General features: G+C 39.7%; 2 protein-coding genes across 2 annotated transcripts; both read right to left on the bottom strand.

Annotated features, from left to right (window-relative positions):
• Nucleotides 1-611: 611 nt before the first annotated feature.
• Nucleotides 612-27,598, bottom strand: LOC127193801 (zinc finger protein 728-like). The gene is given in 5 exon segments (XM_051151034.1): nt 612-2,436; nt 19,887-20,962; nt 21,047-21,165; nt 22,144-22,239; nt 27,565-27,598. Coding segments are annotated over 5 exon segments (2,940 nt in total). The 3' UTR covers nt 612-821.
• Nucleotides 2,765-8,217, bottom strand: LOC127193805 (zinc finger protein 728-like). The gene is made up of 3 exons (XM_051151042.1): nt 8,108-8,217; nt 4,061-4,187; nt 2,765-3,567 (listed from the first exon to the last, which is right to left on the bottom strand). The coding sequence occupies exons 2-3, from the start codon at nt 4,182-4,184 to the stop codon at nt 3,431-3,433; spliced, it is 261 nt and encodes an 86-aa protein (XP_051006999.1). The 5' UTR covers nt 4,185-4,187; nt 8,108-8,217; the 3' UTR covers nt 2,765-3,430.

Raw genomic sequence — 27,598 nt, 5'->3', positions numbered from 1 at the left:
GTTCCTTTTTAAATCATCTTTTAGCTCCAGTTCGTTCCTACTGATGCTTCTTGGTCCTCTCCTCATGGCTTAATCTTCTACTTGGTTTCTTTCTCCACCACATGAAGGAACCAGATGTCCCACCCTATTCTCTGTCTTTGGCTGGTTGCCATTTTATTAGCAGAACAGAGAAGAAAAGGTGGGCAAGTTTAAACCAACTTGAAACAGGAGAAATCTAGAATAAATGTCACAAGGGATTGAAACCAGATAGTGGGGTAAAGAAACCAACATTTGAATGAATAAAGGTAAACTGGACACAGTGCACAATAAGATCATGCCAACAGTGAGTTAATTTGCGCTGACACAGGACTGACCCTGTAGAAGGCTTTTCCACATTCCTCCCCCATTTGTAGGCTTCGCTACAGAACGGGCTATCAAGTGTGTAGAAAGAATCTGGGAAGTTCTAAAGAACTTGCCATACACGTCACACTTGTAGAATTTCTGTATAAAAAAAATTTTTTTTTTCGTCTTTAGAAAGTATTGGTGGAAAATGGAAGGCTTGGAAGATGCTTCCCATCTGTACATGTCTTCCTCTTGTATACATCCCCTTGTGTTTAGAGAGTAATGATGGACAATTGTACACCTTGCCACAAACTTCACATCTGTAGGGGTTTTTCTCCTGTATGAAGTCTCTTGTGTATAGAAAGTTCTGATGGACTTTTGTACGCCTTGAAACAAACTTCACATTGGTAGGGTTTCTCTCCTGTATGTATTCTCTATGTATTCTCTTGTGTTTAGAAAGTAATGATTGACAATGAAAGGCCTTATTACATACTTTATTCTCATTTGTAGGGTTTCTCTCTTGTATGTATTCTCTTGTGTTTAGAAAGTAATGATGGATAACTGAAGGCTTTGCCACACACCTCACACTTGTAGGGTGTCTCTCCTGTATGAAGACTCTTGTGGTTAGAAAGTACTGATGGGACATGGAAGGCCTTGCCACACACCTCACACTTGTAGGGTCTCTCTCCTGTATGAATTTTATTGTGTTTAGAAAGAAATGATGAAATACGAAAGGCCTTGCCACACACTTCACACTTGTAAGGTTTCTCTCCTGTGTGAATTCTGTTGTGTTCTGAAAGTAATGATGGTAAATGGAAGGCCTTGCCACAGTCTTCACATTTGTAGGGTTTCTCTCCTGTATGAAGACTCTTGTGTATAGAAAGTTTTGATGGACGACTGTACGCCTTGCCACAATCTTCACATTTGTAGGGTTTCTCTCCTGTATGAAGTCTCTTATGTATAGAAAGTTCCGAGGGACTTTTGAACGCCTTGCAACAAACTTCACATTTGTAGGGTTTCTCTCCTGTATGTATTTTCTTGTGTTTAGAAAGTAATGCTTGACAATGAAAGGCCTTGCAACAAACTTCACATTTGTAGGGTTTCTCTCCTGTGTGAATTCTCTTGTGTTTAGAAAGTAATGATGGAACATGGAAAGCCTTGCCACAAACTTCACACTTGTAGGGCTTCTCTCTTGTATGAAGACTCTTGTGGTTAGAAAGTACTGATGGGACACGGAAGGCCTTGCCACACACTTCACACTTGTAGGGCTTCTCTGCTGTATGAATTCTATTGTGTCTAGAAAGTAATGATGAAATACGGAAGGCCTTGCCACACACTTCACACTTGTAAGGTTTCTCTCCCGTATGAATTGTGCTGTGTTCTGAACGTAATGATGGTAAACGGAAAGCCTTGCCACACACTTCACACTTGTATGGTTTCTCTCCAGTATGGATTCTCTTGTGTCCAGAAAGTAGTGATAAAATGCGGAAGGCCTTGCCACATACTTCACATTTGTAGGGTTTCTCTCCTGTATGAATTTTCATATGTTTACAAAGTATTGATGGATAATGGAAGGTCAAGCCACATACTTGACACTTGTAGGGTTTCTCTCCTGTATGAATTCTTTTGTGGTTAGAAAGTACTGATGGGTAATGGAAGGCCTTGCCACACACTTCACACTGGTAGGGTCTCTCTTCTGTATGAATTCTCTTGTGTTTAGAAAGTAACGATGAAATACGGAAGGCCTTGCCACACAATTCACACTTGTATGGCTTCTCTCCTGTGTGAATTCTGTTGTGCTCTGAAAGTAATGATGGTAAATGGAAGATTTTCCCACATACTTCACACTTATAGTATTTTTCTCCTGTATGAAGTCTCTTGTGTCCTGAAAGTAATGATGGTAAATGGAAGGCCTTGCCACATACTTCACATTTGTAGGGTTTCTCTCCTGTATGAAGACTCTTGTGTACAGAAAGTAACGTTGAATAATGGAAGGCCTTGCCATATACTTGGCATTTGTAGGGGTTTTCTTCTGTATGAATTCTCTTGTGTTCAGAAAGTAATGATGGAACATGAAAGGCCTTGCCACAATCTTCACACTTGTAGGGCTTTACTCTTAGATGAGTTCTCTGGTGGTTACTAAATTTTTTTTTCAAGTCAAAGGCTTTGCCACATTCTTTGCATGTATAGTATTTTCCCCCTGAAGAGTAAAGGTTGAGAAATGAGTGAAAGCAGAGCAAAATTCCTTATATTCATAATGCTTAATTTTAAAGACATTTACTTTTACTTGCATTTTAAAAAATATTTTTATTTAATTTTAATTTACGTGTGTTGGTGTGAGGGTGCCAGATTTTGGAGTTACAGATAGTTGTGAGCTGCCATGTGGGTGCTAGGAATTGAACCCGGGTCCTTTCAAAGAGCAAGCAGAGCTCTTAACCACTGGGCCATCTCTCCAGACCCTTGTTTTCTTTTTCAAGACAGGGTTTCTCTGTGTAGCCCTGGCTGACCTGAAGTAGCTTTATGGACTAGTCTGGCCTCAAAGTCACAGTGATCCAAGAGTGCTGGGATTAGAGTCGTGCATTACCACATTCTCATACTTGCATTTTTAAAATAAATGATGAGCTACATTCAAATTTCTGTACCTGTATCCCATGAAGCCTAATTTAAAATACACAATAGGTGAGAATCATGTTACAATCATGTAACAATCAAGAAAACTGATAATAGCATTATGCAAATGAAAATTAGCCTCTTAAACTTTTTATGACTAGATAAAAACAAAGTATAAAAGAAGCGTAACTTAGAAAACACCTGCATATGAAATTTTTATATATCCTAAGTATAACATTAAATAATACATTTCAAATATTTAAGACAAGAAGTTTCATGCATATCTTATGAAGAAAATAAATATCCAAGATAAGCATCACTTTGAAACAATAGCTGTTTGGATGCCATGGAAAACACAAGTTAACCTCATGACAGGAAAAAACAAAGCTTATGAGACTCAACAAATCCTAAGTGTCAGGTAGATGTCATCCAATGACAGCAAATGACAGAAAATGAGATCTTTAGATGATTTCCACCAGAACATTGTGTCTCAGTGGCTTTATGTTGAATATTTAAATATTCTACTTTGTCCTGACACACCTGGGTGCACGGTGGCAGCTGCTTGTCTCTTTACATCTGCAGGCTCTTGTCTTTGCTCCAGAAAAGTGACCAGGTATGGCTTAGAGGAAGCAAGACCTATAGGCGGTAAAGAAATACATTGTTAACATGTACTCCTCGGTAATAACTTGTCCTTTCCAGGATTGTGTGTATAATGAAGGGGAAGGAGAAGACACACTGAAGAAGTGTGGAAGATTAGTTTTTTATGTATTTTCTTATGGGCACATCAGGATTTGTAGGAGGAATTTAGGATTTTTACATCCTGAGCTTCACATCCCTTGGTTATAAGAAAAACTGATAAAAACAAAGGGTGTGACAGTCTCTTAATGTATACCACTCTTGGCCATGCCACTGCCTTTCTAATATATAAAGCATACATTTAAAAAGGGCGTGAGGTTATGAACACAGGAAGAAATAGTTCTAAGTAAGGTACATGACTAATTGCAATTTTCCTTAAAGCTTCCCTATGAACCTCATTGGTGGAAGCACAAGCTCCCATGAGATACTGCACAAAGGGAACGAGTTTCATGATGACAATTAATTGAGACTTCATCATGGACGCGATCCTCACCCAGGAACACAAGGTTGCTGTAGTTCTCCAACATCACATCCCTGTACAATTTCCACTGCGCAGGGCCCAGGCATTCACACTCATCTCTTGAGAAATAAATGGCCACATCCGAGAATGACAGCATATCCTGAAATAAAGGGAAGAGAGTGACCACCACACATTATGCTAATTACAACCATCAACAATCACATAAATCCCAATAGGTCACCGAGAGTGAGAGGAGAGATGGAAGAGCTTCTGACATAGAGAAGCATATCAGAGTTTCCTCTAACCTCTTAACAATCCTGCTTTACCACCAAGCAGAGTGGATCAGTTCCAGTGATCTCAGCTAGACATGCTTCTGCCATAGCTAAGTCAGTCCGATAGGGCAAGAAGCATGGTCTCACATCATATGGGACTTGGCTTTTTATACCTGAAACAATAATGTCCTGTCTCATCTGATAGAGTCTTGCTTGTAAATACAGAATTCCTACCTTCCTCAACGTTATTGGTTACCTACAACCCAGAGAGCAATGTTTTGGGGACAGCCTATCTCCCAAGATAATCTGTCTTGCCCAAGCAGACAATACCAGGAAGGAGAGTCTGCAGACTTGCAGGGGCCCCAACAGCGGCATCGCCTTCCTCATTCCCAAGGCCCTGATCTTCCTCTCTATAAAGTCGCAACCAGTTTTTCTCACCTTACATAACCCCCTCCTCCCACACTTCTAGGATAGCTGGCGTCCCTTCCTGTAAATACTAATAGCCAGCCTCACCGGTTGCTGTCAGCCTCTTTCCTGCCTTTCTTCTCTGTGCTCTGTGCTCACAAATCTAACACTATCCATCTTGTCACAAGTGATCATATTTCATCCTATGTGTAGCTGAATAGTATCCCACATGATCATCTCAACAGATGCACAAAAGCCTTAGACAAAAATCCAACATGCTTCCATGCTAAAAGTGCTGGAGAGTACAGGGCTAAAGCGCTGCTCCTGTAAGGGAGAGACTGCCAAGCCTATTTGTCATATAATAATTAGGGAGGTCAAAGACCGTAACTATGGATTTGAAAGCGTCCTTAGCTCACTGACAGAAATATTTTAATTCAAAAGGAGACAATGACACCAACCTCTGCATGGCCTCTGACATGTACACAGCCACCACCAGAAACTGAATAACAACCCGACACATGGTCCTTTCAGAGATTTCCAAGAACGACGTGTCAAACCTAACAAGGTTACTATATGAGTCTGCTTAATCAGCGAGTCCTTCATTCCTATCATCCCCACATTAACATTCGGATCAAATGAAATGAGGCTGTGAGGAGAATGCAGAATGGCAGGACTGCACACCATAGCAGACCAGACTCCTCTCTGAGGAAGAGGAAGGAATCCCACTTTAACAGTTTGCTTTACTGCCTGGACGGCTGTGATAGCACAGGGGAAGGACAGTGGCAGGTATGGCTGTCATTCTCCATTTGTAGAGCCTGAACTCTGTCCTGGAAAAATTCAGGTAAAGTCTGCAGAGAAGCTCCATGAGGTCATGGCAGAAACTAACAGAGAAGAGTGTGCAAAGATAAGGAACATTCCCTGCAAATACAGAGGGACTGTCAAGCCAGGCAGAGAGGAGAATCTTTCCCCACACAGTAAATGCAAATGTGTTTCTCTAAACATCAACATGTGACGTCACTAACAAAAGGATGCTAGAGAAAAATTGGAAATTAGATTTCAAACACAGTCAATAGAACTTCACATTCCCTACAAACACAGAGGAATACGCAAGCCAGGCAAACAGAGACTCTCTTCCCAAAGAGTCTATGCAGATGTGTTCCTGATCATCGGCACATGATGTCACTAACAAAAGGATGCTAATGAAAAATTGGAAATTACATTTCAAACACAGTAGAACTTCTCTAAGCACGTGCGTAAGTAGTGATAAGCAGTAAGATGGCAACTTGGAAGGATTTCTGTCAGGTCGCTGGAGCTCAGGAGTGAGAGGAACCAGAAGCAATTAGTACACTCAATAAACAGTCTTTAAAGACTCCTTTTAAAACATAATGTCCCATGTACCCTGCACTTGCCTTGAATGCCTGTGAAGCACAGGATGACTTTGAGCTCCGAGACTCCTGACTCCTCCCAGAAAAGCAGAGATGACAGGGATGAAGCACAGAACAGGCTTAAGCTCACCTGTTTAATTCCACAGATATGTAAATATTTGATGCCTCTAAGTGACACATGAGCATGCTGCTGTATCTATCTCTACACTGCAGGGAAGCTGTTGGCTGGACAAGGCCATGTGCTCTCTGCACGTCACACAATGTCATTATTTTTCCTACAGATTAGCAGCACGGACTAGGGTTAGATGTGGTTGGAAATGCACTGAAAGTTCCAGTAGAGAGGGCAAGGAGGTCTGCAGGCCACGCTTCCTAAGAGTAGATTTCAATGTCATAAGCCAGTCTCCAGATCACACACACTTGGGTTGACGGAAGAGTGACAGTACATGCAAGGTCACCCGAGATAGGGGGAGGGGCTGCGGAGGAGAAATCCTGAAAAGCCTGTGTCTGCTGTGAGTGAAGAACTCTTGAGAGGAGGCTGTGGCTGCGGAGACTGATGGCCCATGAGGACGTTCAGTGCTGCGCACAGACTGGAGTTTTACAGTTTGGGGTAACTGCCTTACCTTGGGCTGGCTTCACCCTTCAGGAACACTCAGTCCTTGTCTCACTCTGGAGTGGACCAGTTTGTGACAACAGATAAAAACCTCTTAGAATCCACTGACAAGACAGAACACAAGTGTCTATTGTCCATATGCTGAGAATGTCATCAGATAGTATCCCAGGCACATAGAATAGCTCTCCCTTCTCATAGGACCTGTCTCTGGGGCACCCAGCCATGTATTTCATACTTCCTTTGATTAATGACATTCTGTGTTCTGTAAAGCCATGAAACTGCTTCCTTGTTGAAGCATGGAATTCGGGGTAACCTAAATCTGGGTTCCCAGGTCATGGACATGCAAATAGATCCAGAATTAACTACCTCTTCTTCTTTAAGATGAGAGCTGTGGGTTTTGTACTGACAGGGACCTACTATATGCAAATCACGAGACCCTGAGTGTGCTACAACTTTCCAATTCCTCTTATATTCTCTCTAACCCAGTACAAAGTCTTGGGCAAAGCTTTCTAGAAATATTCAGGGAGCATCAGTGAACCTGGCTGGCACAGAGAGTGGCAGAGTACATTGAAGAGAGTTTAATCACTGCTGATAACGTGAACAGATAGAAGAACCATGTAAAGAGCGGGGCAGATTAGCAGGGCCATTTCTCCCCTCCCTTTCAGAAACATTCCCGCCCCTATCATGAGCTCCAGTTCTCACTTCTGAAAAGGAGTCCTATTTGCAGACACTACAGTCTCAGAATTGATGAGGGATTACTGTCTAGTGACTTTTACTCTGAAGCATAAAATCCATAATTATGTGGATTGTGCAAGGATAGGTTAGGTTCATACCAATTACAAGATTATCCTGTGCCTACATTGTAATGTATTGTGGTGACTCGGGTCATAGGGATGTACATTAGGGGTTACTGTCCAACGCCAGGCATCCATAAATCTAACAATTCATTCCAAAGGGATCGGCACTAACATCCCAAACAGCAGTAGTCCTCACAGGATTCTGTCCCTGAACACTAGGAACTTTAGGAACCTCTGTGAACTCAAAACAGAAGTACTAGGCAGGACATAAAGTGTTCTAGGTGTCCTGAGAATCTGACTACAGCCCTGGGATCCTGGGTCAGCTAGGTAGAGCATGCTTGCCCAGCAATGATGACTGAGCTCTCTCAGCTCCTCAGGCACAGGCAGTCAGCAGACTTAACCTGCCCTTGAAATCCTGTTGTTTCCAACCTTCTCCCCGTCAAACCTGCACCCAGGGGCAGTGGTCCAGCCTAGGTCAGCACAGCACATCCATTTCAGCTTCCCTGGTCTCCCATCCAGCCCAAGTCAGTTCCCTCCGCGCCAGACGCGCCAGGCCCGCCACCTTGCACAGTCCCTTAGATCTGGAGGACACCGCTGCTCCCTGCACCAACCTCAACGTCAGAGATCCAAGACCAGCACTGAACTGGACATGCGCCTAACTTAGAGGAGAAGCGAAGTTTGAATAATGAATGCGGAAGTTTGATACCAGCAGCTCTTTCGTGTGATGTCACAAAGCTCTGGACTACATTTCCCACAAATCAGTGCGAAGGACTTCCAGGAACTCACAGAATTTGTACCGTCCTTGTGTTCCTGACCAACTCTGAACAGGTGAATTTGCCAGGGAACAGGCTTCTTTCAGTACGGGGACAGCTACCGGGGATTCAGGCTGTTTTAAAGTCCTGTGGTTTGAGCATACGATCTTAGCCTGTGAGTCGAGCCTTTCACAGTATTATTGATCATGTTTCCCAGTTAACTGCAAACCGTGATTTTAAAGCTCCGATCTATGTATAGAATCTTACTACCGCATGGAAAATTCAGATTCATCTGTTTTACTTAAACACAAGGAAGCAGGAAGCTAATGGAGGCCTGAGCATTATCTTTTTAAAATGCTTATGAAACCGTCTTTGGTGACCCTGCCTATCATCCATCCAGCCTCTCAGGAGCTTAGGACAGAAGATTTGGAAACCAAAGCCAGTCATTAGGTGTTTTCTGATAACATATTTTCCTCCTCTGCATTCTCTCCAAGAGGAGGGGCAGAGCCCCTGGGACTGACTTTTGGTCCATTGTACATTATAGGATATTTCCCTCTGCTTTGTTTCATGTTCCTTATTGAATTTCCTGTCTCTCCTCTGCTCCTGTCAGGGTTCACATTTGACACTATTTGAATACCAAATCCATCTGCCTTGAACGTCCCTCACTTCTCTTGAGCAGAACAATGAGATGATTCCTCCTTGAGTACAAAGCTATCAGAAATATGTTCATAGGACTATCAAATGAAGTCCTGACTGGAACAGTCTGCGATACTGGATGACTTAGCTTGCCATTTTCAGTTGTTCTGGATGTAGATTCTTGAGAACACAGCTCCTGAGGCAGTCTGTGATTGGATCAAGCAGGATGCTGGAGTAAACCTATTTCAGCATCCTTCTCAGCATTTTTGTGGGGGAATCTCATCAAGACCATCTCCATTCCATTCGTATCTGGTCTTTTTGTTCTGTAAACATAATTTCCCACAAGTAATATGTAGTTATGTGTAGGCTCAATTTTCTTAACAAATACATTTTATTATGAACTTATTAACCGAGTGTACGTCACTTATAACCCGACTAACCGAAACAACAGGAGAAGAGGATTAAAGAATACAATAACAAAGCTATAAAGATACCAGTTCCGAGGAACGATTCTCCTAGCATAATCAGCAGGATTTCTTCTGTTGGAACCTGGAGCAACCAGAACCTGGAACCACAGCAGGAGCCGGAGCCCTGAAGCCTTCCCTCGAGTGGTTCTCTCTAGGAGCGTCTCAAAGTGGAGGGATGAACAGCCAAAATTATCCCAAGTCTCCAAAGGTCCTGCCTCTTGTTTTTGGCTCACTTACATATCTCCTCCCAGAGTTTGTCCACAGATCTTTTCAGCTGGCAACACTCAAGCTCCCACACGAGGTGGTTTGCCTTCTAGTGGATTAATGTCACCTGTTCTCTCACAAGACCGTTCCCCACCCCACACTTGGGATCATAACAAAAACAGGTTTATCTCTCCTTCAGTTATGTAATAATATGTGTACAAAATGTGCAGTGTGCACAGATCAGCTAAAGATGATTTTCTTTTTGTTCTTTGTTTAAGCAGGTGAGAGACATTTGTCTTCTTTTATAAGCCAGTCTGAACTGTATACCAGACTGTAATACGAATTTTTACCTATGCCACATGAGAGGATGGCATGATAAGTCCGAGGACTCTGTAGCCAGCAAGAGTTATTGTCTATACAAAGTCATTCATGTCTCAGCCAGTCTCAGAGATGTTTCCACATAGATGGGCCAGCGCAAACATTACCTGTCCTGGTCTTTTCGATTTCCTTCCTTCTGTCTGTAGCCAAGATCTTCGGGGGGGGGGGTCTCCTTCAGTCAAATCAAATTCTCATCAATCAGATAGAAGGCAAAACTTTTCTTCTCCTTTTGGAGCAAATGTAAAATCTCCCCAGTGCAGCGCACCGACTTTCTTCCATTTGGGGGATAAGAGCCTTTCTGTGCTGATCTAATTCATCAGTGCTTTGTAAGCCCCAGTTCTTTTTAGAAGCCGTGGGACTTGTCTCATTTAAAAAATTTAAAGCCGCTAAATCATTTTTAATCTATTTTTGAGAGCCCCTTTTGTTTTATGAGAATTTTTTCTAAAGTTCTGTTAGATCTCTCTACAATTTTTTGATCTGTATGACCGTTAGTTATATCTATAATAATTTTTATGTCATCTTCTCCAAAAACCTGCTGTATTTCAATGGATATACATGCTGAAGCACCATCAGGCCCAATCTAAAAACCTCTGAATCATCCTTTTTAGAATTTAAGGCAAATTCCTATTTGACTTCTGAATATGAACCTATGGCATGGTTCAGATTCTCTAAACTCTGTACCAGAAGCGTTCAAGCCACTGCAAGGCCTTGCGCCAAGGCAACACCAAACAGGGTCTGTATTTATAATTTAGCCTGTAGGCCTTTATCCAGTAATTGAATCCTGACAATACACATATAATATATAGTATGGCCATGTATTATGTAATTTCCTTAAGCCTCTGTTGTGGGCTCAATTTCCTTAACAATTATACTTTATTATGAACTTATTAAATGAGCATACCTCCCTTATAACCCAACTAGCCTAAACAAGAGGAAAAGGAGAGTAAAGGAAACAAGAGTGAAACCTTCTGGGTATCAGTTCCTAGGAACGATTCTCCTGGCGTAGTCAGCAGGATTTCAGCAGACCAGCAATTCCACCAAAGTTGTTGTTGGAACCTGGAGCAACCAGAACCGGAACCGGGAGCCTCAGCTGGAGCCCAAAGCCTTGAAGCCTTCCCTGCAGCAGTTCTCTCTAGGAGTGTCTCAAAGTGGAGCGATGACCAAAGACCAATCTCCTCCATGAAGTGCTCGACTTCAAAGTGGATAACATCACCAGTTCTCTCACAAGTCTTTTCCCTATCCCACACTTGGGATCCAAACAAAATCATGTTTATCTCCCCTTCACTCTGTGGACTTTTCTCTTCTGCAGCTATCCTCTCTGATGCTATTGTAAGTTCCAGATCAGATTTCTCTGAAGGGTCTCCATTTTGATTCAATGACTCTTTCAACCTCTGTTCTATTACTAATCTAGCATCTAATTACTCAGTCTCTTTGTCTCCAAATTTGTTGTATTTTGATTTTTTTTTTTTTTTGGTTTTCAAGACAGGGTCTCTCTGTGCTAGCCTTGGCTGTCCTGAACACACTTTGTACACCAGGCTGGCCTTGAACTCACAGCGATCCACCTGCCTCTGCTTCCCGAGTGCTGGGATTAAAGACATGCGCCACCATGCCTGGCTGATCTTTCTTTAAAAGGATATATAGAACTATAATTACTAATGAACATAACTATTTGTATGTTGACAGTCAAAACAAACTTATATTGGGTCAGAATGCCCTCTGACACTGTCTTCCATCTTTTCATATGAAAAAATATTTTTAATCTCTGTAAATCTCTCTATGGAGACTTAGTCCATTATTTGAACTCTGTATCTAATTTTACCCAAACTCTTTCCCAATTTTACATGGCTTATTCCTTTTAGTTTATTTAATCTTGTCTTTAAGGATTTTAATTTACCAGTTTTAAACTTAACACTTTACCAGTTCAGAAGCTTGGGTCTTCTCAGTTTGCATCTTGTGTATCACTGTGCTTGGCCATGACTCCCTCCCTCAGTTCACAGGGAGAGGGGCTCTCTGACCCTGGCCTAAGACCAGATCACATTCCTGAGGTTTCTCCACTTCCTACTCCTCTCTCATACCTGTCTCTCCCTTCCCATGATCTTTCTTTCCTCCAAGTCTGTGAATCTTAGCTCTGCCTGCCTCACTTCTGCCCTGCCCACGTATGTAGGCAACTTTACTTAGCCAATAAGGGATAATTTTGGAGGCAAGGTTACACAGCATTATTTCTGATACATGACAGTCTGGTCATAAGATACAGCAAGCCGACCTTGAGAAAGAAAATAACTTGCAATCAAATACTGAAGGAGATTAAGCAGATCCGAATTGAAAAGGTTGAAGTCAAAGTATTGTTATTTGTAGATTTATACACATGACAAATGGACTGAAAAACAAATCAGGGGAGCAACACCCCTCACAATTACCACAAATAATATTAAATTTCTTGGTGTAAATCTAACCAAGGAAATGGCTTTTATGACAAAAACATCACATCTTTTAAAAAACAAATTGAAAGGTGCCTCATTAGCACAGTAGGTAGCGCGCCAGTCTCATAAAAAAGAAATTGAAGACAATTGTAGAAGATTGAAAGATCACCCATGATCATGGATAGGCAGGATTAACAGTAAAATATCTCCATCCTGGGCTGGAGAGACGGCTCAGCGGTTAAGAGCACTGTCTGCTCTTCCAGAGGTCCTGAGTTCAATTCCCAGCAACCACATGGTGGCTCACAACCGTCTATAATGTGATCTGATGCCCTCTCTGGCCTGCAGATGTACATGTAGACCACTGTATACATAATAATAAATAAATCTCCATCCTATCAAAAGCAATTTACAGATTCAAGACAATCTCTATCTAAATTCTAACATAATTCTTTAGAGACCTTGAAAGAGCAATACACAACTTCATATGAAAACATAAAAAAAAATCCAGGCAACCTAAAACTATCCTGAACAAAACAAACAAACAAAAACAACAACAAAAACTAACAGCCACCAACCAAAAACCAACTAAATGAATCTTCTGAAGGTGTCACCATCTTTGATTTCAAGCTTCTTCAAAGCAGATGACACCTTCAATGGGATAAATTGCAGTCTATAGAAGGGAGAGGGGAGGTGGGGGAAGTGGGATGAGTAGCTGTGGTTGGGATACATCATATGAGAAAATATTAAATTAATTAAAAAACATAGCACATCAAAACAAACGACTCCAGAAACAATTTCCTTAAAGAACATAACAAAATTTAAAACCCTCAACTAAATTCCCTCTTAGATCATACTTTATATCATACTTTATAACTGGCCTGCTCTTATCCCTATGACAAAAGGTTGGCTCAACTTGTGGAAATCTTGTGTATAATAAACCATATTGATAGAGAAAAATGGAATCCACACAGTTGTCTCAATAGCTGCAGACAAGGCAATTGTGAAATGTCAAAATACTTGTATAATAAATCCCTAGGAAGGCGGGAATGGATGGCCAACCTTCCAATAGCATGAAGGCTGTGTGTAACAAGCCCATAGACCATCTTCAAAGGAGGAGACACCGAAAACATGTCTCTAAAATTTGGCAGGAGGTAAGGGTTCCCTATCTATATTGCAATACAAGAAGAGGCTCAGACGCTTCACTAAAGAAATAAGAGAATAGAAAAATAGCAAAGGGGTAAAATGGGGAGGGAGGAAGTTAAACTATCCCTATTTGCAAATGATATAACCCTATAGTTAAGAGCTTCCACACTCTACAGAAAAACTTATGAATCCTATTTCAGTAAAACAGGAGTTCAAAAACAATCAGCATACAAATCATTAGCTTTCTTATAACACCAACAACTTATGCGCTGAGAAACTCTTCAGGGACAAATACCTGTACATTTACAGTAGCACTGTAAAAAGCAAAAAGTACAGGAGTAGTTGCTCACATTACCAGAAGAAGTAAAAGACTTCTATATATAAAGACTAAAAATGAAAAAAATAAACTACCAAAACAGACATTACAGGAGAGAAGGATATTACATCTTCCTGGATTTGCAAACGTCAAGTTATAAAAATGGCTATATTAATACTCACATAAAATAAGGATGTAGGCCAATGTACTTCCAGATTAACAGTCAAACATAAAGCATTAAGTCAAGGGATGTGGTATTTTTGACCAAGACATCAAAACCATAATCTGAAATAAACAGCCTTTTCAATAAATAATGCTGGCAAAACTGGATGTTCAACTGTGGAGAAATGAAATGTTGCTCACCCTGCAGAAAAATCAATTTGAAATAAAGAGTAATTTAACGTTGAAAATGCAAAAACATGATACATTAACTAATGCCAAATACAAATGTACACAGAAATCACATAACTGGTATGTACATTTTGCAAAAGAGAAACATTCACAACACAAAGGGTTGTTCTGACACTACATCTGTGCTTGTTCATACAGCCCTGTAAGTACATAGGTTAAGAAGAGAGGGAACATGCTGGACAGTGTTGGAAAACGCCTTTAATCCTAGCACTTGGGAGGCAGAGGCAGGTGGATTGCTGTGAGTTCGAGGCCAGCCTGGTCTACAAAGCAAGTCCAGGACAGCCAAGGTTACACAGAGAACCCCTGAAGATTTAGCAACTGTTTAAATTTCAGTGATAAAATAAGGACACAGGAGCAACTAAAAGAAAGAATCCCAGTTACAGGAGATACAACTTTATCAATTCATTGGTCAAAGAAAATGTTAAATTTAAAACATTCTTGACACAAGACATCGAAGAAATTAGGGTCACTATGAAAAGATAACACCTAACAATAATAGAAATAGAAGAGACGATTCCCAGTTCCAAGGACTAGAAAATAATATAAGATCTCGACTTAAACAACAACAACAACAAAACCACCACTTTGACAGTAACTAAGATGTTCCAATACACATGTTGCTGACACTGTACAGTTGATGTGACAGTGACAAAAATAGACATGATCAGAATGAGGAACTCTATCACAGCTGTCACTTGCCTGACAGAAACTCATGCTGCTTCCCTGATATCAAACACATTCTAATTCAGAGAACAAAATACATTTTCAACAAAATTATAGAAGAAAATTTTCTCAATCTAAAGAAAGTGAAGTTTATAATTATACAAGAAGCTTACAGATTATCAAATAGATTGGACCAGAAAAGAAAAGCCTCCTGCTGCATAATATTCAAAAGATATAAATTTATAGAATAAACAAAGAATATTAAAAGCTGCAAAGGAAAGAGGCTAAGTAACATATAAAGTTAGGCCTATCAGAATTATACCTGACTTCTCAACAGAGACTCCAAAAGCCAGAAAGTCCTGGGCAGATGTTCTGCAGACTCTAAGAGACCACAGATGTCAGTCCAGATTACTATATTCAGCAAAACTTTCAATCACCATTGATGGAGAAAACAAGATATTCCATGACTAATAAAAAATTAAACAATATCTATGCACAATTCCAGCTCTATAGAAATTACTAGAAGGAAAACTCCAAGCCAAGGAGGTTAACTACACTCAAGAAAACACAGGAAAAAAGTCCTGTGCAACAATACGAAAAGAGAAACACACACCACACCTACCACAACCATTAAGATAACAGGAAGTAACAATTATTGGCCATTAACATCTCTCAATCTCAATGAACTCAATTCCTCCCCAAAAATACACAGGTTAATAGAATGGATATCAAACACCATACATTCATAGTGGGATACCTACAAAAACTGACTCTTACCAATGAATAGGTCATCAGGACAAGAAGCTAAGCAGAGAAATAGTGTAACTACCAGATGTCATGAATTAAATGGACCTAACAGATATCTATAGAAATTTTCAGCCAAACACAAAAGAATATACCTTGTTCTCAGCATCTCACAGAACCTATTCCAACACTGACTATAATGTTTGATCACAATACAATCCTCAATCAATACAAGAAAATTAAAATAACCCCTTGTATCTTAACATATCACCATGGATTAAAGTTGGACTTCAACAACAACAGAAAGTCCACAAATTCATGGAAACTGAATAACTACTATTCAATAATCACTGGGTCGGGGAAGAAATATATAAACCAAAGACTTTGTAAAATTCAATGAGAATGAAGGTACAACATACTCAAATGTATGGGACACAATGAAAGCTATGCTAAGGGGAAAGTTCATAGCACTAAGTACCTTCATAAAGAAATTGTAGAAAGCTCATATTACCAACTTAACAGCACACTGGAAGATCTAGGAAAAAAAAAAAAAAGAAGCAAATACACCTAACAGTGGTAGATGGCAGGAAATAATCAAGCTCAGGGCTGAAATCAATAAATTGGAAGCGAAAAGAACAATACAAAGAATCAACCAAACCAAGAGCTGGATCTTTATGAAAATCATCAAGATAGACAAATCCGTAGCCAAACTAACTGAAAGGCAGAGACAATATCCAAATTAAGAAAATCAGAAATGAAAAGAGGGTCATTACAACAGAAACTGAGGAAATCCAAAGAACCAGTAGGTCTTATTTCAAAAGCCTATATTCCACAAAATTGGAAAATCTAAATTAAATGGATGATTTCCTTGATAGATTCGACTTAGTAAAGTTAAATCAAGGTCCGGCAAACAAATTAAACAGTTCTATAACCCCTACGAAAATAGAAACTGTCATTAAGTCTCCCAAGCAAAAGAAAATAAAAGCCCCGAGCTTGATGGTTTCATCATAGAATTCTATCAGACTTTCAAAGAAGAGGTAACACCAATACTCTTCAAACTATTCCACAAAATAGAAACAGAAGGAACATCACCAATTTCAAGTCTCTGAAGAAATTGAAGAAGATATCAGAAGATGGAAAGATCTCGCATGCTCTTGTAACAGTAAGCTTAACATAGTAAAAATTGTCATCTTACCAAACACAACCTATAGATTCAAATTCAATTACCATAAAATATCAATATAATCCTTTAGAAATCTTGATAGAACAATTCTCAACTTCATATGAAAAAACAAACAAACAAACAAAAACAAGAACAGCTAAAACTATCCTATACAATAAAAGAACATCTGGAGGTATCACCATCCCTGATTTCAAGCTGTACTACAGAGCAATAGTAATACAACCCACATGGTACTGGCATAGAAATATATAGGTTGATCAATAGAATAGAAACAGAGACCCAGAAATAAACCCACACACTTATGGATACCTGATTTTTGACAAAGAAACAAAAACCATAAGATGAAAAAAGAAGCATCTTCAACAAATGTTGCTCATCTAACTAGATGTTTGCATGTCAAAGAATACAAATAAATCTATATTCATCACCCTACACAAAACTCAAGCCCATATGGATCAACGACTTCAACATAAAACCAGATATATTAAATCTAGCAGAGGAGAAAGTGGGGAAGAGTTTTGAATTCATTAGCACAGGAGACAACTTCTTGAACAGAACATCAACAGCTTAGGCTCTAAGATCAACAATTAATAAATGGGACCTCATGAAACTGAAAAGCTTCTGCAAGGCAAAGGACTCTGCCAATAGGACAAAACAGCAGCCTGTAGAATGGAAAAAGATCTTCACCTACTCTATATCTGGCAAAGGGCTAATATCCAAAATATATAAAGAACTCAAGAAATTAGACACCACCAAACCAACAACCCAATTAAAAATGGAGGATGGAGCTAAAAAGAATTCTAAACAGAGGAATCAAATGGCAGAGAAGCACTTAAAAAAAAAGAAAGGTTGAATGTCCTTAGTCATTGGGGGAACATAAATTAAAATGACTCTCAGATTCCATCTCACACACATCAGAATAGCTAAGATTAAAAAAAAAAAAAAAACCTCAAGTGACAGCACATGCTGACAAGGATGTGGAGAAAGGGGAACACTACTTCACTGCTGGTGGGAGTGCAAACTTGTATAACCACTGTGGAAATCAATCTGGCAGTTTCTCAGAAAATTGGAAATAGATCTATCTGAAGACCTAGCTATACCACTCCTCAGCATGCACCCAAAAGACCATCCAACATGGACTCTTGCTAAACTATGTTCACAGCAGCTTTATTCATAATGGCCAGAAACTGGAAGCAATCAAAATGTCACTCAACTGAAGAATGGACAAAGAAAAGGTGGCACATTTACACAATGGAACACTACTCAGATATTAAAAACAAAGAGAATACAATATGCAGGCAAATGGATGGAACTAGATAAGATCATCCTGAGTGAGGTAACCCAGACCCAGAAATACAGACATGGTATGTACTCACTTATGTGTAGATATTTGTCATAAAGTACAGGATTACCATGCTACAATCCACAGACCCAAAGAAGCCAAGGAGGGCCCAAGGGAGGAAGATTGAATCTCACTCAGAAGGAGAAAATAAAATAGGAACTGGAGATGGATGGAGAGAGAGAAAAGGGAGGGGAGCAAGTGTGGGGACTAGTAGAAGACAGTAGACTGGGTGAGACTGGAGGTGGGGAGCATCTCTGGGACTTGCCAGAAACCTGGGATAGGGGAAGCCCCAGGAAGTCTATAGGGGCCACCATAGCTGAGACACCAGGGTTATGAAGCCTGAAGCGGACACCTCCTGTAGCCAGGAAGGACTTCCAGTGGAGACAGGGGGACACCAACCCACCCACAAAACCTTTGAGCCAAAATTTGTTCTGCCTACAAGATATACAGGGATAGAGAAGGGGCACAGACTGAGGAAATGGACAACCAAAGACTACTTGAGACCCTTTCCATGGAAGGGAACCAAACTCTGACACTAACAATGTTATTCTGGTATGCTTGTAAACAGGAGCCTAACATAACTTCTCTTAGAGGCTTCACCCAGCAGTAGATGGAAACAGATGCAAATATGCACAGCTAAATATTAGACAGAACACAGTGGAAGAATTAGGAGAAAGACTGAGGGAGCTGAAAGGGTCAAGAACTCCACAAGAAGACCTACAGAGTCAACTAACCTAGGTCCACGGGGGCTCACAGAGACTGAATCACTCACAAAAGAGCATGCACAGGCTGGACTTAGATGCCGTACACATATGTAGCAGATGCACAGCTTCGTCTTCACGTGGGTCCCTCAACAACTGAAGGAGGGGCTTTTTCTGATTCTAAGGCCTGGCACTGGATCCTGTTCCCCTAACTGGGGTGCCTTCTCTGGCCTGAGTGGGAAAGGATGCGCCTAGTCCTGCACTGGCTTAATGTGCCAGGGTGAGTGGGTGCTCATGGGTGACTTCCCCTTCTCTGTGGAGAAAGAAATCGTAGAATTGGGAGAGTAGGGACTATGAGGAGAGGAGTGGGGACTGGGATCAGAATGTAACGTGAATAAACAAACTTTTAAAAAGAAAGCTTATTAAAGGGTTTGCAACATTTTTCACACTTGTGTCAGTTCAGTCTAGAATGAATTACGAGGTGGTTCAATAGTTCTTAGTAAGTTCAAAAGATGCTGGCACATTCTTCACACGTATACGCTTTCTCTCAAAAATGAATGTTTTGATTTTGCTTAAGACCAGAAGACTGGTGATAGCTTTTGCACATTCGTCGCACTTGTAATATTTCTCTACAGTATGGATTGTCTGGTATTTAGAACATGCTGTGGAACTTCTACAGGCTTTGCCACATTCTTTACATTTGTAGGGTTTCTCGCCAGGATGTATTCTTTGTAGATCCCTAAGTTTTTTAGTATTGTTGAGCACTTTGCCATATCCTTTATATTTGTACGTGTTCTCATTGTGGGTTAATTTGTGCTGATAGAGGACTGACTCTGCACAGAAGGCTTTTCCACATTCCTTCGATTTTTAGGGTTTGTCTCAAGAATGGGCTATCAGATGAGTAGAGAGGATCTGGGAAGTTCAAAGGCCTTGCCACATACTTCACACTTGCAGGACCTCTCTCCTGTGTAAATTCTCTTGTGTTTAGAAAGTAATGATGGAACACAGAAGGCCTTGCCACATACTTTACATATGTAGAGGTTTTCTTCCTGTATGTGTTCTCTTGTGTATAGAAAGTAATGATGAACAATGGAACGCCTTGCCACAAACTTCACATTTGTAGGGTTTCTCTCCCGTATGTATTTTCTTGTGTTTAGAAAGTAATGATCGACAATGAAAGTCCTTGCCACACACTTGACACTTCTAGGATTTTTCTCCTGTGTGAATTCTATTGTGTTTAGAAAGTAAGGAAGGATAATGGAAGGCCTTGCCACGTATTTCACACTTGTAGGGTTTCTCTCCTGTATGAATTCTCTTGTGCTTGTAAAGTAACGATGAAATACGGAAGGTCTTGCCACGTATTTCACACTTGTATGGCTTCTCTCCTGTATGAATTCTGTTATGTACTGAAAGTAATGATGGCAAACGGAAGGCCTTGCCACACCCTTTGTACTTGTAGGGTTCCTCCCCTGTATGAATTTTCTTATGTCCTGAAAGTACTGATGGTAAACAAAAGGCCTTGCTACAGATTTCACATTTGTAGGGTTTCTCTCCTGTGTGGATTTTCTTATGTTTATAAAGTATTGATGGATAATGGAAGGCCTTGTCACAAACTTCGCATTTGTGGAGTTTCTCTTCTGTATGAATTCTCTTGTGATTAGAAAGTAATGATGAAATATGGAAGGCCTTGTCACATACTTCACACTTGTATGGTTTCTCTCCTGTATGAATTTTCTTGTGTTTAGAAAGTGATGATGAAACATGGAAGGCCTTGCCACATACCTCACACTTGTAGGGTTTCTCTCCTGTATGAAGACTCTTGTGTACAGAAAATAATGATGCTGAATGAAAGGCCTTGCTACATATTTCACACTTGTAGGGTTTTTCTTCTGTATGAATTCTACTGTGTTTAGAAAGTAATGTTGGCAAAGGAAATGCCTTGTTACATACTTCACACTTGTAGGGTTTCTCTGTTATACGAATTATCTTATGTTTATACAGTCCTGATGGGCAATGGAAGGCCTTGCCACATACTTCACACTTGTAGGGTTTCTCTCCTCTATGCATCCTCTCATGTTCCAAAAGTAATATTGGAGCACGGAAGGCCTTGCCACAAACTTCACATTTGTAAGGTTTTTCTTCTATATGAGTTATCTTGTGTTTAGAAAGTAGTGATGGAGCATGGGAGGCCTTGCCACACACTTCACACTTGTAGGGCTTCTCTCCTGTGTGAATCCTCTTGTGTTTAGAAAGTAATGATGGATAATGGAAGGACTTGTCACACTCTTGACACTTACAGGGTTTCTCTCCTGTGTAAATTCTCTTGTGTTCAGAAAGTGATGATGGATAACGAAAGGACTTGTCATACTCTTCACACTTATAGGGTTTCACTCCGAAATGAATTCTCTGGTGGTTACTAAAGGATTTGTTCCGTTCAAAGGCTTTGCCACACTCATTGCATGTATAGCATTTTCCCCCTGGTGAGTAAAGGTTGAGAGATGAGTGAAATCAGAGCAAACTTCTTTATATTTATATTTATATGCTTATTGTTTTTTAAAAAAGCTTTTTACTCATGCTTGTGTTTTATTACATAAATGATGAGCTACATTCAAATTGCTATACCTGTATTCAATAAAGCCTAATTTAAAATACACAATAGGTGAGAATCATGTAACCTTCCACTGAAATAAGAAGACCATGACATCATAGAACACAGAAACAAAGGAACATTTTAATCAATGTCAAGCATGTAAGGAAGGCACAACATCTACAACTAGGAAAGCCACAACAGCATTATGCAAATGGAAATTAGTCCCTCAAACAAGTACAGAAATAGTATGAGTAGATAAAAACAAGGTATAAAAGTAGTCCAACTTAGAAAACACCTGTATACACATTTTATATATACATTGTAACTATAGAGTTTTAGGTTTGAAAGTTATGAGTGTTGGGCCGCATAAAGAGAAGACTGTCCATAATAACATTAGACAATAAATTTCAAGGATTTAAGAATTTTTATGCAAATCTTATGAAGAAAATAAATACCCAAGTTAAAGTTCACTTAGAAATGATAGAACTTTGGCTGTTATTGTAAATACAAGTTAGCCTCATGGTAGTAGAAAACAAACTCATAAGACTCAAAACATAAATGTCAGATAGATGTCCTCCAATGACAGCAAAAGACAGAAAATGAAATCTTTAAAAGATGATTTGCATCAGAACATTATGTCTCAATGGCTTTCTGTTGGATATCCCACTTTGTCCTTTGACGCCTCATCCTGACACACCTGGGTGCATGGTGGCAGCTGCTTGTCTCTTCACATTTGCAGGCTGTTGTCTTTGCTCCAGAAAGGTGACTAGGAATGACTTAGAGGAAGGAAGACCTATCTGTGTGAAAAGGGAACAGCATTGTTAATGTGGCCTCCTGAGAAATAACATGTCTTTCCAGGACTGTATGTATAAGGAAAGAGACAGTACAGTGTAGAGGAGTGTAGAGGATTTGTTCTTTATGTGTTTTGTGATGGACACATCAGTATGTGTGGGAGGAATTTAGGATTTTCAGGTCCTGTTGGCATAATGTTCTTATGGATCGTGTCAAGTGTGTCGTTGTTCATTCAAAAGCTTATTTCTCTACCCCACTATCTGGTTTCAACCACACTGCATAGTGATGTTTATTCCAAGTATCTCCTGTCTCAAGTTGGTGTAAACATATCACCATTTGTTCTCTGTACTGCAAATAAAAGCCAACTAGTCAGTGCTACGCAAGACAGAGGATAGGGCATCCAGGCTCAGTGAGGGTAAGAGGAAGAGAGGAAGGAGAGGATAGAGCCATATGAAGAAAACAGGTAGCACAAGGAGGAAGAAGCTGGATCTAGGATATGAATAAAAAGCGAGTATATGTGGGAAATCGGAATGGGAGGAAGCTAGACTAGCTTGGAGGTTTAGGATGGAGTAATTATTGCTCAATATTGCGCTCTAGGCTAATCAAATAGATCTTAGTCTCTCTGAGTGGCTACTTGGGTATATAGCTGGTTAAGAAGTATCCATTTATTTACTAAAAGAATAAATAAATATTAACATTAATAAGCATTCAATGAATGGTGATTCAACTTGGGGCTTGAAGCTAAGTTTATAGCCTGAGAAGTCCTAGGTGAAGGACAGTTTCTTAGCTAAAGAGCAAGGAACCAAATACAAATGCATTTCACAAGTGCTGCTTGCTGCTGCCCATGGGCTCAGCTCTCACAGAGCAGCAAGCAGCTATGGACAAATGGTGGGTTGGGGAGGCAAAACTAGGAAGTAGGCAGCCTTATAGATAGAGTTAGGCCTAGAACTACACTTGAAATGGAAAATTCCATGGCAGAGGGCACTTGGATCTTTTTTGGCTTTGTTTTGGCTGTTACAGTCACGGACCTGGTTGCAATGTGTTTAATAGTGATCATGATTTTTTAAAGCCCTCTATAGAAATTTTCAAGGAAAAGGTGGGGAAAAGTCTGAGAGATACAATTAATAAGTTACAGGCAATGGGAAGGGAGGAAAAAACAGGACTCTTCTTGATACAGTTGATCGTGGCAAAAACTCAAGGTTCTGTAGCTGTGAGATATTTGTAAAGTCTTTCTGAGATAGGTCCCACAATACACATTAACAACACGTAGATTCCAAGTAATGGACAGGGTCCACCGCTGCAGCCTAAGATGGTGCAGCTGGCCCAAAACTTAAAATTGTGTTGTCTCTTTGAATTTTGCTTAAAAGATTTTGTTGTTCCCTATAGTGGAAATAGAATATTTTTGGTTTTTTACATTGCCAAAACATGAGGTTTTTAAAGATTTTTGACTGGATTTGTGAAGAGAAATTTAAACAGGTAAATGAAAGCACCTTTAATCCCAACAAGATGAAGTTGGGGCAGGAACCCTCTGCTGAGAAAGCAGATTTTTTTTTTTTTACAGGGCCAGCTTTAGGGGGGAAATGGTCAGTTTAAAATTTCCTGTTGCCATCAACACAGGTTGATGCTTTCTTAGGTCAGATGCCACTAACTCTGCTTCTTCCTTGCTTGCTGTTACCAACAAAGAATATTCTGTTAATCAATAAACAGACCCAAAGTTGGGCTGGGAAACAAACATGCCAACTGCATGCTTCCTACAGCCAAAAGGCTATTAAATGCTCATTAAGGTGAGATGTCACATTGCTCTTGCAATCGGCCCGTGCCTTTAAATATGAGACCCTTTGTCAAGGGGGACAGGTTATGGCCACGCCTGGCACAAAAAGACACAGAGGACTATACAGGTGGAAATACATGCTAGCCTAAGTGAAGGTCCAAAACCCCAAAATGTAAAGGCTACAATTCATGCTTAAAAGGTATAACTTAGTCCACATAGAAAAAAGGACAAGGCAAAGACAGACACAACAAGTGAAAAAACCCAGGTACAAGATGCCTAGCATATACTTAAGCTCTGAAAATAATAGAGTTTATATAAAATTTGGCTATAAAGACATAAACACCCATTCTATATGGAAAAAAGGGCAGGATGAAAGTAGCCACAACAAATATAAAAATCCAGGCCGAAAAGCTAAACAGGTAACACATACTTAGGGTATGCTTGACCACTAAGAAAAAAAAAAGGATTTTATATAAAGTTTATTTAAAATATAATGCCTTTTCTATTGCCCAGGGCAACTGGTTTGTCTCTTTAAGCAGGAGGCTTTCTCTCAGGAGACAGGTAGTGGCTCAGCCTAATACACGTTTAGATCAATGCAACCTTGTTTTGATTTCAGTAAGATAATGATTGTATGTTCTTTGATAGTGGTAATATTATACACCCTCTTTGAGAAGTGACAAAATAAAACAGACCTAAATACAAATGTCCTTTTTCTGCTCACACAAAAAGCAGAAAAATATTCTCAATTGACCTGTGCATCCTGCATCTCATACATTTATAATTTGAAGACTGTGTGGTGCTTGTGAGAAATTATATATTTTTGGAACAATAGAACTGGACACTGATGACACGTGATCAAACCTGACAGGACTCATCCTCCAGGATGCCAAGGCGCTGACACATCTGTTCCAGCACCCTGCATGTTCCAGCCTCATTGCTGCTCATCAGAGCCTGATCCCAGGAGAGCTTTGAAGAAAACTGCTGATCTCAATTGGTCTAGCATTTCAGATTGTTCCAAACAGGACTTCTAATTCAGCCTAAAATTTTCAACACTTAGAGACTGGACCACAAACGCTATTACCAGTTTTCTTAACCATTTTTTCCCAATTTTATTTGGCCCCGCCCCAAAGGCATTCTTCATTTCATAATCAGTGAGAAGCAACCTTGAAAATGATACCCCATTTCCCTTAAGAGCGTTGGGTAAGTTTTTAGTTGTTTTCTTGGGCTATGAATGTTTATTGACATTGGGAGTTGGTTATGTTATGTTTTTTAAATTTTTATTATTTATTCAGCATTCTTCCTGCATGTGTGCCTGAATGCCAGAAAAGGGCACCATATCCAATTGTAGATGGCTGTGAGCCACCATGTGGTTGCTGGGAATTGAACTCAGGACCTTCAGAAGAACAGACAGTGCTCTTAACCTCTGAGCCATCTCTCTAGCCCTGGTTATAAGTTATTAATGGTCTTTTTCAGAGAGAAAATGAGGTTACACCAGGGATTTCTCTCTTTCCTTTTCTTTTCTCTATCTTTCATTCTTTCTAAGGTAAGGAGAATGGAGTTGAAAAAAAAAGACGGGAGAAAATTGAAAATATAGAGAGATGATAGGACAAAAAGTATATTATTGAATCTACTCCTCAATTTAAGGCTTTAATTGTTGCTCTCAAATATGTTTATTTTTTATTCATTTAGGTAGAATTCTGCATATTGATGTAAAATAAGTTTATTTTTGATATATTGGTATAGAATTCAAATTTAAGGTTATTTTTGCCACATATTATATACAAATTATAGGTAGTCAATCAGATTCATGGGCATGTCAAATACTAGTTGAATTTAGCACAGGAATATACATCCTAGCTTTAATAGATAGATATGATTCTATAGATAGATGATATAAAAACGATTAGATAGATAAGGTTTTCAAAACTTCAGAGACCTACAGAATATGGCATTTAAAGATGTTTTTATTATTTTAAGGATTCTTTGACAATGAAACATGTCAACTCCTGGCAGGACCCACAGGCTACTTCAAAGAAGATAAGGAGTATCAAGAAACCTCTATCTGAAGATGGCTTCAAATATGACAAGCCAGCCATGTGGGCAAAGTAAATGCCCTTCCTCATTTCTACCACAGACAGAATGCTGCCTGAAATGGGCATGCTTGGAATGCAGGCTGAGTCAACTGCCAAACTCTGGCAAGACAGGGTAAACAAGTCCTCAATATTCCTGCTTCACAAATATATCTGTCAGATATACTGGGCCAGAAGGCTGAAGATGATGCTCCAATGTTATAGAGAGTGTTGGGTGACTATCTAGGCAGTGAACTATCTCTGTCATTTTCTCATTTTGGAAGCTGCTAACTTGTACTTCCTGTTTACTCAGGTAATTAATTTTATTTGTTTTCAAGTCTCTTATGGGGTTGAAAACTATATTATTATAGTTTACAATTAAGTTTAGTTGTTTAAAAATTAAAAATGCTTTAAAGTCTAGAAAGTGTTTTAATTTAATAGGTTGATAAAAAATAGTTTATGTACAAAACTTTAGACTGTCATAGATAGGACAGATAATATTTTCTTCAAAGTTGCCAAATACCTTTAACTCGGCATTATGTAAATATGTAAATTATGTAAATCATAATTGTTCTTAGGTTTTGTTAATATAAAAAAAATGGTCTTTATATTTAGACAGAAAGGAGGCGTTGTTAGAGGCTAGTCTGATTATGTGTTCTGATGCTAATTACTAGCTAACAAGATCTAGTTACTGCCCTGAACCTTGCCTCCCAGATTGGCTGAATAAAATACTTGAGCAATGCAGAAGGGAGAGGCAGAGTGAAGGTTCAAGGGCTTTGAGCAGAGAGAATCTTAGGATAGAGAGGCAGACTTGATAGAGAAGGAGGGAGGAGAATCACTATGAGATAGGAAAAGAGCCATGTGGGCGCAGAGGAGGAACTCTGGAGCTCCTCATGGAAAGAGATGGCCAACATGAACACCCTGAGGAATATTTTGGGATTATGGATGGGAAGTAGACCAAACAGAAATTATTAGAAGCAGATGGAATGGGATGGAGACTAGGAGATAATGGAGAATATCTTAGGAGGTAATATCTACTTTACCCAGGTGAAAATAGGCTATTCTAAAATACACCCGGTGTCTGCATCTTTACTGAGTGTAGAAGTGGGTGAGATAATACCATCATAATGATTATAAATAATAAGCATTTAGTAGGCCATACCTAAGACTAACAGTAACAAGGTCCAAGCTTCACGTCCCTAAGTTACAAGGAGAGCTTTTAAAATGGAAGTGTATGACCGTCTCTTTAAGGTGCACCACTCCTGATCATGCCACTTTCTTTCTAATCTAAACCACACATTTAAATGGGGGGCGGGGCATGAACACAAGAAGAAATAGTTCTAAGGTACATGACTAATTGCAATTTTCCTTAAAGTTTCCCTATGAACCTCATTGTTGGAGCACAAGCTCCCATGAGATACTGCACAAAAGGAGCCAATTTCATGCTGACAATGAATTGAGAATTCGTCATGGACGTGATCCTCACCCAGGAACACAAGGTGGCTGTAATTCTCCAACAT

The sequence above is a fragment of the Acomys russatus genome, chromosome 9 (genome assembly GCF_903995435.1).
Source record: "Acomys russatus chromosome 9, mAcoRus1.1, whole genome shotgun sequence".
NCBI lineage: Eukaryota > Metazoa > Chordata > Mammalia > Rodentia > Muridae > Acomys > Acomys russatus.
Note: the sequence above shows the minus strand (reverse complement) of the source record. Positions and strands in the feature narration are given on the sequence as shown.